The sequence below is a fragment of the Ambystoma mexicanum genome, chromosome 7q (assembly GCF_040938575.1).
Source record: "Ambystoma mexicanum isolate Mex_15411 chromosome 7q, UKY_AmexF1_1, whole genome shotgun sequence".
Taxonomy (NCBI): Eukaryota; Metazoa; Chordata; class Amphibia; order Caudata; family Ambystomatidae; genus Ambystoma; species Ambystoma mexicanum.
Window position 1 is genome coordinate 943317608 of NC_090941.1, and position 13820 is coordinate 943331427.

Here is a 13820-nt window from a genome sequence, read left to right on the forward strand (position 1 = left end):
TTAGCACATTTGTATAGATTCTGTATTACTGTTAATCCCACAAACTGTAGCACTATTTATTCAAATTCCATCAATGTTTTAAAATTATATTATGTACGAAACCTTAATATCAATCTACTTACCAACATCGTAGCAACTGAAAATGATACTTCTGACCATCCAGCCAGCTTATTGAATTGCTCAAAATCACATTCCCATCATTTCCGATTCTCTTTTTTGTAACATGATATACAAACCATTCTCCGAATTTGTTGCTGGTGTTCCCCCAAATTTGATTGTGGATAGCAGGAGAGAAGCAACTTTCAGCAACTGCTCTTCACCAGTCCAAGGAGGAATTCAAAATGGCAGGTGGACTGGAGGGCCATGGGCTATTACTTACATTTAGACGGATGAAACATTTATTAATTTAAATTTGATCAAGAACATATACAGGGGGATTGAAGGCTTCTGGGATAGTGCTGAAGATCACCACCCACTTTTTATCAGCCTTAGTTCGGGTAAAGACTTCCAGACTAAGCCAGACCACTCCGGTCAGTGGGTGTCCCAGATATCCAAGGATGTGGGAGAACATGCTACAGGGTAGAAAAGAGCTCATAATCCCCTCGTGTTTGTTCACTCCTCCCTTAATCAACGATTATAAAAGATGATTTTGTGGAAAGTCTTAGGAACAAGAGAACCAGTTATAGACCAGACATATTAGCAGCTTCCTGAACATGGCATAAGAGAGCAGCCACGGACAGACAAATTAGCAGCTGGGCCTGCCCTGGCAAACGAGTAGTCTCATGATTAATAGCGGGGGTTAATCACACAAGTCTAACACACCAGAATGTAAGACATGGGCAGGCACAAAAGCCAAGTGGGATGGCTGAAGACATTGGCGCGTATGGCCAAACTTATCACGAGCTCAATATGGAACAAAATGGAACAGGAAGATACTATGCCTACTTGGGATGCCAGAACTGAAAAAAAACTAGACTTTGGAGCAAGGGTCGACAATAAAGAAAACAAGCATTGGCAAAGGAAGAGCATGAGAGGCAAGGAATAGGGTGAGGACTATAGACAGGATGATGACAAGGTAAAGGGAACGAGAAAAAGGGACTAGGATGAGGAACTAAGACTGGGACAAATACTAGTATCATGGAATGGGACCAGAGACTAGGAGTATGGTGAGTTACAAGGAAAGGACACTAGGATGGGGACAAGCAAACAGGATGAGAAACTAGGGCAAAGCACTAGCGCTATGGTGAGAAACTAGAAAAAGGGATTTGGGCATAAAACTAGGATGAGGGATTAGGACAAGGCACTAGGACAGGAAACTACAATGAGAGACTACGAAGAGGGGCTGGCAAGAAACATTAGGAGGATGACAAGGGACAGCAGACTAGTATAGCAGACTAGAATGAGTGTAAGTGATTATGATGGGATACTAGGGTGAGAGGCTTAGACGAAAAACTAGGATGAGGAACTAGGGCTAGGAAGAACAAAAAGACGAGAAATTAGAATGATGGATCAAGACGAGGAACTAGGACTCATATGAGACTAGGGCCATGAATTAGTACGAGGGACTAGGGACTTGGACAGGTGACTAAGAGGATGATCAAGGATGACATACTAGGACGAGAGAATAGGACAAGGGGCTAGGATAGGGACTAGAGCAATCAGGAAGGACTAGGATGAAAGACTACTGCGACAGACTAGGATGGGAAACTAGGATGAGAGATCATGATGATGTTAGACTGCCAGTGACCCAGGCTACATAAATTAAACAACTATGCAGTTTTCCTTTGTTTAATTGTGACGGTGCCAAGACATGCTAGCAGACGAAAGCATGGTGAGCGGCAAGACAATCTGTGATGCAGAAAGCGCATGCCAATAACAAACATTCGATGTTTCAACAACCTTTTCTTTCTCCCTCCTCTTTCGACCACAAGGTGGCACTAAAGCACCACCATATGTGCCAAAACTAAGCAACATAGCCATATTGTGTCCCACTCAGTCCCTTATGCGTTTATGTGTCTATATGAAGTGGTACACTCTTTCCCCTCTAAAGCATGGACAGTGGTATGTACAGAAAATAAGTAAATAAGGATGGTCATCTGGCACTGTGACCAGTAATCATGCACCATCCTGGTTGCCAGGACTCTTGATTGCAACCATGGCTCATGCAGCGAGGTGAGAGAATTTGCCTCTATGTTATGAACCAGGATTCAGTTAGTCCATGCAGCTCTTATGGTCGTAATGAACCTGCCAACTGGAACACTGCCAAACCAAACCACTATGCAGAACCTGCGATCCGGGACACCACCAATTCATGCTTCCCAATGCTGAAAACACCCTCCAAAAAGACTCGACGGCTACACAGTGGTACCGTGAAAGGAACAAGTTACTTACCTGTAACTGTTTTTCTCCAGCATGGGTCTGGCATGGATTCACATGCTCATGAATATTCCCCGTCGTCAGGCTGGGAATCCTCGGTAAAGAAAAAATCAGTATCAGTTTCGTTTCTGATCTGTCTTTCGTAGTAGTAACCAATCACTGATCTCTGCGTCATACTGACCACAGCCAATGACTGCCCTCTACCTAAGCCCCGCCTCTGGCAGCCATCTTCAGATTTGGTAGCAGGTGAAGTGGCAGTATGACCAAGTGAAGAGCCGCAGAGTGGTAGGCGGGAGGGTTCGCCTGTGAATCCATGCCAGACCCATGCTGGAGAACAACAGTTACAGGTAAATAACTTGTTCCTTCTCCAGCATGGGGTCTGGCATGGATTCACATGCTCATGAATAAAGAATACATAGCAGTACACACATGCACAACCACGGGAGGTGGCAAAGGCTCAACATTAAGCATTACATCAAACTCAACATTAAGCCACTCTTACCTCCTCACCAGGCTCACCTTAGGCGAACAGATTGCGCAGCACTGCTTGGCCGAACCTGGACTCCTCCCTGGAATCCCGATCGACGCAGTAGAATTTCGTGAAGGTGTGCGTCGACCTCCACGTAGCAGCCCTGCAGATGTCCAGCAAGGGCACACCAGATAGGAACGCCGTTGTAGCTGCGATCGCTCTGGTGGAATGGGCTCTCGGACGGCCAGGCAGCGGTCGGTTTGCCAACCGATGACAGTACATGATACAGCCGGAGAGCCATCTGGAAATGGAGGCCTTTGAGAGAGCCTTCCCCTGATTGACAGGTCCAAAGTTCACAAAAAGTTGTGACGTCTTCCGAAAACGCTTCGTGCGGTCCACATAGAACTTCAGCGCTCTAGCCACATCCAGCGAGTGCAAAGTCCTTTCGGCCGACGACGAAGGCGACGGGAAGAAAACAGGCAACACCAAGGGTTCGTTGAGGTGGAAATCCGACGGCACCTTGGGCATGAAGGAGGGGTGCGTCCTGAGCACTACCCTCATGTCCTGAAAAGTCAAGTACGGAGGTTTGCAGGAAAGGGCCTGGATCTCTCCCACTCTTCGTGCGGAGGTGATGGCCGCAAGAAACGCTGTTTTCCACGACAAGAACTTCAACGGAGCCGAGTGCAGAGGCTCGAACGGAGGTCCCATGAGCTTGGTCAGCACCACGTTGAGCTCCCACGCCGGGGCCGGAGCCTTCACCGGTGGGAACGATCTGAACAGTCCCTTCATGAATTCTTTCACCAGACGATGAGACCACAAAGACGTCCGCCCCGTGGTTCTGGTGTATCGGGAGATCGCAGCAAGATGAATCTTGATGGACGCGTGCGCCAGTCCAGCCTTGGCCAGCGTCAGAAGGTACGCCAGTACCTGGGGAGCCGTAATCCGTAGAGGGTTAATCTTCTGTGCGTGGCACCAGACAGAGAACCTCTTCCATTTGTGTCCATAGCATTTAAGAGTTGAGGAGGCCCTGGCCTTTGCAAGAACCTCTCTGCAGTCGGCCGGTATGTCGTATCCTCCAAACTCTAACGCTGCAGGAGCCAGGCCTGCAAGTTCAGCGACCTCGGGTCGTGATGGAGGATGGCGCCTCCTTCCCTGGAGAGAAGATCCGCGTCCACTGGCAGCTTGATTGACAGGGACGCTGACAAGTCCAGAAGGTCCGGGAACCATATCTGCCTCGGCCACGCAGGTGCGACGAGGATCATCCTGCACCGTGACCTCTTGAGCTGGTTGATGAGCCGGATCAGCGATGGCAATGGAGGGAACGCGTATAGAAACAGGCCCTCCCAGGGGAACGAGAAAGCATCGCCCATGCTCCTCGGCTGGGGAAACCTGCTGGCGAACCTCCGGCACTTGGAGTTCGTCGCCGTTGCGAACAGATCGATCTGGGGTGTGCCCCACCGTCGGAAGAGGCGGTCCACTAGATCCTGTCGTAGTTCCCACTCGTGGCACGAGCGCAGCTCTCTGCTGAGCGAGTCGGCAATGGTGTTTTTTATCCCTGCCAGATGAAACGGCACCAGAAACATCCCTTGGGCGACGGCCCAATGCCACAGATCCTGCGCCTCCTTGGACAGGGCTGGGGATCTGGTACCGCCCTGCTTCCTGATGTAGAACATGGTGGTGGTGTTGTCGGTGAAGATCCTCACCACCTTGCACTTGATGGACGGAAGAAAGGACCTGAGGGCCCAAAACACTGCACGGAGCTCCAGGACGTTGATATGGAGGGACTTCTCCGTAGGAAGCCAAAGGCCTCTCGCGTGCAGATTTTCGGTGTACGCTCCCCACCCTTCCAGTGAGGCATCCGTGGTCACTGTCTCCTGGTGGCCGGGGGTCTGGAAGTCCATGCCCGCCGTCAGATGCGCGCGGGTGCCCCACCACCGGATCGCTCGTCGGAAACTCTCGTCGAGTGTGATCCTCTCCTCGAAGCTGCCCGTCGTCTGGATCCAGCGCGCGTCCAGGAACTCCTGCAACGGGCGCATCCGGAGCCTGCACAGGCGGATGAGATAAATGCAAGAAGACATCATTCCGAGGAGGGACTTGATGGACCTCACCCTGGCCGCGCCCGCAACCAGCATCCGCTGCACCTTGCCCAAGATGGCCCTCGTCCTTTCCTCCGACAGAGAGGCCAGAAGCGACACTGTGTCGAGCTTCACTCCCAGAAACAGAGCGTCTTGCGCGGGCACCAGGTGGGACTTGGCGTAGTTTATGGAGAATCCCAGGTCCGTGAGTAGTTGGACGGTCCTTGCCGTGTGCTCCACGGCGAGCTCCTTCGTCTTTGCTCAGATGAGCCAGTCGTCCCGGTAGGGGTAGACGTGGATCCCCTCTCGGCGCAGCTGTGCCGCCACCGGTGCGAGGCACTTGGTGAACACCCTGGGTGCCGACCTCAATCCGAAGGGAAGGGCTCTGAACTGGTAGTGACGCCCTTGGACCACGAACCTGAGAAACTTTCGCTGACCCTTTAGGATGGGAATATGTAAGTAGGCATCCTCCAAATCCAACGACGACAGGAAATCGCCCTCCTCCAGTTGACCCAGGACGTGTTGGAGGGTGACCATCCGGAACTTCTGTGCCTTGATGATTTTGTTCAGTCGTCGTAGGTCCAGGATGGTACGCCATCCTCCCGTCTTCTTCTTCACGAGGAAGTATCTTGAGTAAACTCCGGAGCCCCGAAGCCTGTTTGGGACGAGCTTGATGGCGCCCTTCTTGAGCATCGCCTTTACCTCCAAGAGAAGTTGAGGGACGTGATGTTCTTTCCTGGCCACAGGGGGGACACGCGGGCACCTCTTTAGAAACTCGAGCGCGTGACCCTGAGCTAGGGCGTCCAGCACCCAACGGTCGGTGGAGATGGACTCCCACATGCTGACGAAGCACGCCAGCTGGCCTCCCACCGGGGTGCTTCGGTGGGGGCCCGACCCCACGGCCGGTTCAGTCCTGCTTCGACGAGGCTTTGCCGCCTTGTCCTCCTTGGCGATGACGGCAGGGTCCGCCTGACTTGCCTCGTCCCCTGTAAGCTTCCTGTGACGACGAACGGGCCGCTTGACGGTAGGTGGAAAATCCGCCGCTGGAACCTTTGGAGGCACCCTGTTTGCCTCCGCCGCTCCGAAAGGGCAGCCGCCATTGCTGGAGAACCCCAAGAGCCTGGGCCGTCTCCGTGTCCGCCTTGATGGCTTGAAGGGAATCGTCCACTGTTTTCCCAAACAGGTTGTTTCCGTCGAACGGCATGCCCAAGACTCTGGTTTGCACGTCCTGACGGAAGTCAGTAGCCTTGAGCCATCCAAGCCGCCTAAGGCACACGCCGTTGCCCAACTGACGAAATCCAGTGTCAGCGATGTCCGTCGCAATCGTAATGGCGTGGTCCGACGCCACCTCTCCTTCCTGAAAGATCTCTAGGGCTTCCGCCCTCTTGTCGTCTGGTAGGAAGTCCAGCAGGGGGGCCAGTTTGTACCACAACTTCCTGTCGTAGCAGGCTACGATAGCCAAGGCGTTGGCCGCCTTAATCGTCGTCGCTGCCGACGAGATGACTCTGCGTCCCATCGTGTCTAATTTCTTTCCCTCGCCGTCCGGCAGAGAGGTTGACGTAGAGGCCGCGCCCCCCCCGCTTTCTTCCTGGCCGCCGCGGAGACGACCAAGTCCGGGGTCGGCTGTGCCCGAAGGCACAAGGGGGCCGCGTCCGGGACCCGGTACTACTTCTTGTACCGATCCCTTCTAGCCGGCGTCGTGGTTGGTTCTTGAGGAGGGCGAGGCCCTCATCCCAAATATCGTCTAGTAGAGGTACAGCGAGGACCGTCTTCCTCTTGGTCTCGCGCTGTTGATAAAGGAAACCTTCCTTCTGCTTCTCTTCCGGGCAGAGCCGGAAAAGCTTGGATGCCCTGGTGATCATGGAGTGGAACGATCCAATCTCGTCGGGCGGGGAAGCCCGGGTGGGAGGTGACGACGGGAGATCCTCGTCGTAAACCTCGTCGTCCGTACCCGTCACGGCCGTGTCGTCCCCGTATCATCCCCACGTGTCGTGGACGGGGAGGAGGGCTGAACAGGGCGCGATGGCTGAAAAGGAGGTGGAGGATGAATCCTTCTTCTCTTATGGGGAGGGCTCCCAGAAGGGCCTGTCTCCGGGTCCCCCGTCGGGAGCGGTTCCTCCGTTGGTGGTAATGGCAGTCTCGTCCTTATCTCTGAGCATAAGGACTGTATAGCCAACAAAATGGCCGCCGAGTTGTCTTGCGGCACTGGATGAGGGAGATCCGACGGGCGATCAGGAGCCCCGTCGGCATCCTCGACACCCTCGTCGTCTTCCACGTCAGGGTCCCTCCCGACAGGATGGCCTTGTTCCACGCCAGAGCCGTGGCCTAAGACTTCGATCAGCTCCTCCTCAGAGGTTGAGGCTGAGTCCACGACGACCTCCTGCCCCCCCTTTTTCTTCTCCGTCGGAGGTTTCACGGGGGTCCTGTCGATGGGCATGAAAGAGGACTCCCTCCGCGGTGGCAGGGAGATTCTGGGCCCCGGGGTCGCCACCACTGGTGTAGCCTCCACAGGCTGAGCCCGGGCCGCCGCGACTGTCTCGATAGAGGCCTTGGTCGGATGGATCAAGGCTTTCACCACCATAGGTGCGCTCACCACCTTCTCCCTGGGGGGAGGGTCACCACCTCGCTCCCCCTCTGATGGGGCCTTAGGGCACGACCGGGGTCTCTCCAGGAGTTTCGCCGGGTGCTCGGCCTTCCTCTTACCCGAGCCAGAGCGTTGGCTCGTGGTTGATGGCGCCGGGGAGGATGCGCCCTGCCTGGCGCCCGTAGAGCCCGACCGTTCGGCGCTCCCGGTGCCAGCGGACTCGCGGTGCTTGGCCTTCTGTTGGACCCCTGTAGCCGGGGCGCCCTCAAAGGTCTTAGAAGACCGCTCGGACTTCTTCTTCTTCTTCTTCTCGCCTGACGGGCTCTTTCCTTCTAGCCAGTTGGCGAGACGTTGATGGCGGTCCTTCATGGTCCGCTCCGACATATTGCCGCAAAACGCACAGTCCTTCTCCATGTGCGTCTTGTCCTCATGTAGGCAGTAAAGGCAAAGGGAGTGTTCGTCCTCCTTAAAGACATTCTGAAGCTGGCATCCAGGGCAGACCCTGAACAGCTTTCCGGGCGTCGACCTTCCCTTCTCCTGGGCCATGTTCGAGATGGGCCTGAGAAACTTCTGGAGTCCTCCAAAAGCGCGGCTCGACGAAATCTTCACCCTTGAGGGGCGTAGACGAATCCGACACGGGTCCCTGTTGATCGGATGAATAAACGGTGGAGCCTGTGGTTCTTTTGACCGAAAAAAAGAGACATTTTTCTGAGAAAAAACGTGAAAAATAGCACTAACGCTCGAGAGCAATAGCACGAGGATCCCAACACTTGAACGTGCGGTAAAAATCTGAAGATGGCTGCCAGAGGCGGGGCTTAGGTAGAGGGCAGTCATTGGCTGCGGTCAGTATGACGCAGAGATCAGGGACTGGTTACTACTACGAAAGACAGATCAGAAACAAAACTGATACTGATTTTTTCTTTACCGAGGATTCCCAGCCTGACGACGGGGAATATTCATGAGCATGTGAATCCATGCCAGACCCCATGCTGGAGAATCCTTCACATACCTAGACATCTCCAAGTTGGATAACAAGAAGTAGGTGAGGCCTACAAACTCTGCTCTTGACAAGCAGTAGCCCTCCATTGTCACATGATTTGCAGTTTCTTGGCCTATCAAATGAGTCACATCCCAGCCACGATAAATGAGCAGCAGCTTTCATCCTGGCCCATGAGCAGTACCAACCAGGCCAATGAGTCGCTTTTGCAAATGTCCTGTGGAGGATCCGAAGAAGGACACGTATGCGGTAAAGGCATGGTATTCTGTGATGTTTATTTAAAGTAAAATAAGGCCCATCTCTCCCTATAACTATGGGATGTTCCCTGCCTCCGTTTCTCGCCATGGTGCTCATCAGTCAGGATAAATGTCCAAAAACAAATCTGCCTTTATCCCAATTGAAGCTATCTAACCCTGCCACTATTATAACTAACTAAGGTCAGGAGAAGGGCTCCCGTCTCCTGGTGCTCGCGTTTTGTCACAAGTTTCTTCTCACTCCTCTTACTTCTTTCAGTAGGCCATATGGAAACAGTCCCTTGTAATTCACTTTATCACGTTTTGCAGTTCTTTTAGGGACTGGTACTTCTCTGGTCCTTATTCTTTCTTGTCAGCGTAAGTCTATTTAGGTTCCTTTTCTCCCTTTTCTATGGTTCCTGAATCTCTGTTACAATCATCTGATCTCTTTTATAGTAGTTCAAATTCCAATTACAATTGCCTCATTCCCAGGGTGCAGTTTCATATAGGAGTTTGGGCTTTCTGGGTTCACAGATTTGTTCTCCCAAAGTGATAAGTCCTGCTTTGTTTGCCAGTATTCCCATTCCCCGTTTTACCTTCTGAGTTCCAGGGCAACATTGGTGATACCTGCCGGCCCTTGGATACTCTTGGATCCTCTTTCCTTCTCGTCACCATTCTGAGACTTTCTGTCTACAGCGTCTCCTTCCTGGATGTGCCGTTCTCATCTTTGGGATGTCACTAGGATCGTGGCTCCACAGGGAGTTGCTTACTCCCTCGGATGGTCTCGCTGCTGTTGTACAGGTAGACTGCCCACCACTCCGGTTCCGTGGTCATGGTCACTTCAACACCGTTCTTTCTCTTCCACCTGGCTTCGCTTTCTTCTGCTCTTGCATGCCGGTTGCTCAGCGTTTCTGGTTCTGCACTGGAGCATCTCTGTCGCATGTCGGCCCCGTGTTCCCCCAGAGCCCCACATTCTTCTGCTCCGTTATGCACAGGGAGCTTTCCCTGTGTCTCTCGGCCTCCCCTCTCTCACTGGTTAGTCTTGCATCCATTTTCAGCCTCCTCGTTGCAGTCCATTGGAGACTTGAATTTAAAGGGATATCTTCAATGTCTTGCCATTCATAATATAACTTTACATTATCTTCAGGAGTTTGATAACAATTTGGTACATTGTATAAGTCTGTACAAGCCATCACTTGGAGGCCATCAGGGAGTTCCTCACAGAAACAGGAGTCTTTGTACCCAAACGGGGAGTCTCAAAATGACGTCCAACTTGTCTCTACCCCTAGGAGGGTATTGCAAAGCAGGGTCACCTCCCTAGGCTTACGGAGGGGGAGGTATGGGGGGTGCTCTCCTTTGGGGAGAAGGGACAGATTTCCTCAATTCGTCACAGTACATAACCAGCAGCCGCAGCCCTGGCATATGAGCAGCAGCCCTAGCATTTGAACAGAAGCAGTGGAATACCATCATCCCCAGTACTAACATGTAAGCAACTCCAGCGCCAGCGGTGGCCAATGAGCATGTCCAGACACTGGCACATCAGCAGACTCAGCCATGCAACATGGTAATGTGCTGCCTAGGAATTGGAGGGCTTTATAAGTAATCTGATTATACTCTGCAAAATCTTTTTGTGATCAATTTCTAGATCGAGACTATGAGAACATTAATGGCATTCATGTCTGTATGCATATCTCATGTGGTAGAAAAATAACTTGCTGCCATGAAACTCAGAGAATTAAGTGGAGGTCCACTTACCTTAATGGTAGAATGGCGAGAAGGATGGCTTTTTCATGCACGTGCCACCCAAACATGAAGGAGCTCAGAGCACACAGAGTTAGACACTGCAGGAACCCGCGGGGGCCTTGGGGTTTGGACCAAAGACACCAAAGGCAGGGCTGCAGGCAACAAGATTAAAAAGAACATGTCAGGCTCATGAAAAGGAACACTAGAGACAAGGAGATAATAAAGTTGCACACCAAATTGTATGAATCAATATAATACGTTTAGGGTAGATAGTGAGGTACAGGGCAGTGTAAAGCAACCCTGACACTAGGTTGCACTAGTCGAAAACAGAGAGAAACGGTGTCCACATTCTGTGGAACACTCGCATCCCCTGCACACTCTGGGTTTTGTCTACTACAAACAATAGGTAAGCTTATGTTCCTCTGGACCTGTGTCCATTCATTTATGTAGATTCTAGAAAGCGTAGTAACCACTTGTAACATACTTAGGAAGTGGAAGCTAAAATACCTAATGATTGAGGGTGTTAGAATTCCCTAAACGCGTGGAGCTCACGATTAGATTTGAGAATATTGTGGAATTATGATTTATGTGGAGTACACAATATGAATTGAATATTGATTATTGACAAATTGAATTACTTTGTATATGAGTTGTTTGAATATATACTTCAAGAAAAACGATTATCTACGTTATTGAATAATTTGAGTATGAATGTTACAAGTGGCTACTCCACTTTCTAGAATCTACATAAATGAACGGACACTGGTCCAGATGAACTTATGCTAACTTATTGTTTGTCAGTAGACAAAACCCAGAGTGTGCAGGGGATGCGAGTGTTCCACACACCTTGGACACCATTTCTCTCTTTTTTAAGGAACACTAGTGACACATGGCTGTAGACTTGCATAGTAAGGCAAGGCCTGGTAACAACTAAGTACATAGGTTCAGAGGTCAGTGACATTCAAATGCATCCTCTGCTTTTCCTTTATTAAATGTATTTAGTGTAATTGGTTACATTGCAAAACCTTTTACACAACACAACAGTACATACATAAACCGATATGAATCGAGAGCAGCATCTGTATACAATCGATCAATTAGAATACTAAAAATCAGTAAATTAAAAACAGCATGGATTAAGATTACATTTTTAAAAACTCTAAAAATCTCAATGTATCAAATATTAAACTTGTACATGATCCTCTAAAAATCATAGACCAGACTGTGTCCATTGTGGAGTTAGAATAATCTTTTAAATGTTTCTTTAAAAATGTATTTCTCGCTGTAATTAACTTAATGCAACCTAGTATGAAGTGTCTTAAAGATTCAATTTCCTTGTTACTGAAACGACAGAGATTAGATGTCAGAATTCCGTTATTTCTCTTGTTTTTCAGAGATTCAGACATAATCTTAAAAAGTTCCTTCTATTGTGGCGACAAGGAAAATACTGTAAATACTGCGAAACAACTTTCATGGCTTTTTGTTCAAACCGCCCGTTTATGAAGATTTTGTATCGGTTACATTCTTCAATAGTATTACACCAATCTTTCCTCCAAACCTTGATCTTTGCAGAGTCAGGCCTATTAATTAGGCATTCCCAGAAGGTTCCAATTTCTTCCAGCCAGTTTTCACACTGGGATTTCCAATTGGTCAAAACTACTGAGGAATTATTTTTGAGAGCAGATGCCATATAGGATAGGACCGAATCCTGCGGGCCTGGCGAAGATCTTCCTTAAAAATGTTAGCGCTTTCCATTTCGCAATGGCTTGCAGGGACAATAAGCCAAGTTCACACCTTAGGATCTGGATGGGGGCGTGCTTTCTGGTACACCACATACTTGTTTTCCAGAATATTACTTCAATCAGGTTCCAGTTTATTTTTGTTCTAAACATTTTGGCTTCAATTCCGCAGGTTAGAGTTGGCATAACGTTTTGTTTGTAATACAGTACGACAGGTAAATATGAGAAGGTACCATATTTAGTTTGAATTAGTAGGTCTTGTGATGTAGCAGTTCTCATTTTTGTTCTTAGGCCGTTCTCATATGGAGCTTCAGAGTGCATTTATTAAGATTCCGAGGTATTTATGTTCAGCTGTAAGTTTTAGCGGAGTATTATCGATCTTCCATGTTAGTTTCTCTCATTTCTTTTGTTTACCTGGAGTGAATATACCACCTCTTCTCCTTCACTCATCTTTGTCTATCTGCTATCCAGGAGTGGTGTGCCGCCAATGATCTCTGCCTTAATGCCAGTAAGACTGAAATTCTCCTCATCGGCAGACCAGCTCCCTCCTTTTCTGTCCCTCTCTGGCCGGCCTCTCTTGGCCCTCTTCCTGCTCCCACCTGTGAGGCTAAAACCCTCAGGGTCATCTTCGACTACATACTCTCCTTCTCTGCTCACATCTCTGACATCTCTAAGAAGTCACACTACCTGCTGCACCTCCATTAGAGGTATTCTTCCTTTCCTCTCCTTCCCCCAGAAGCTCACTTTCTCCAGAGCTCTGGTTCTCTCTAGGCTTGACTATTGCAACAGCCTCTTTCTAAATCTGCCTGCTTCTACTCTCCTCCCTCTGCAACTCATCCAGAACAGGATTGCGAGACTTGTCCTTGGCCTCAAGCCCAGGGATTGTATCTCTCCAGGACTGAAATCTCTCCACTGGCTCCCAGTGGCTGCGAGGATTAAGTTCAAAACCATCTGCATTGTCCATAAGGCCTTCTGGGGCATGGGGCCTCAATACCTTCAACTCTCTCTTCCTAAATATCTTCCTTCTCGAGTTCTTCACTCATCCGCCTCCAAATCCCTCAGGGTCAGTCGCTTCTCCAAGCAACGAGTTAGTGGTAGATCTCTTTCTTCGGCTGGGGCCTCCATCTGGAACTGCCTCCCTGCCTCCTGCAATTTGAGGAGAACCATCTCCGGTTTCCGGAAGCACCTCAAAACCTTCCTCTTTGCTTCTGCTGTCTCTCCTCCTCTCCCCTGCTGAATTCCTGGCTGAAACTGCACCGGTTACCGAGCCACCCTCTGATCTCAGGCCCAGGTCACCTCCCCCGCAAGTTGCACACCTGCACTGCCTCCCTGGCAAACCCAGCACTTGGGGACTGTTTTTCTGTATCCCTACGGTCCCCCTATCAGCACTTACACCTGATGTCTGTACTTACCCTTGCCACCAGCAGGCCGTATTTTTTATTTATTGTTTTATTTATTCTATGTATCCCATGTACTGCACTGTCCCCTCCTCCCGCACTTTTCCCCTTCCCCCTGCCCTTGCACTTGCAAGGTTTAAATGACACCTGGCCTAGTAAGATCGTTGTCTCCGTCTCCCTCCGTTCCCCCTCCCTTGCCTCGTCGTG

General features: G+C 50.3%; 1 protein-coding gene across 4 annotated transcripts in view; it reads right to left on the bottom strand.

Moving 5' to 3' along the window:
* Window positions 1–13820, bottom strand: part of ALG8 (ALG8 alpha-1,3-glucosyltransferase) — a 496629-nt gene that overhangs the window by 42861 nt on the left and 439948 nt on the right. For all 4 annotated transcript variants that reach the window (XM_069639932.1, XM_069639934.1, XM_069639935.1 and 1 more), the window contains one exon: window positions 10490–10629. In XM_069639932.1, the coding sequence (XP_069496033.1) occupies window positions 10490–10629 (140 nt within the window). The remainder of the gene's footprint in view (window positions 1–10489; window positions 10630–13820) is intronic.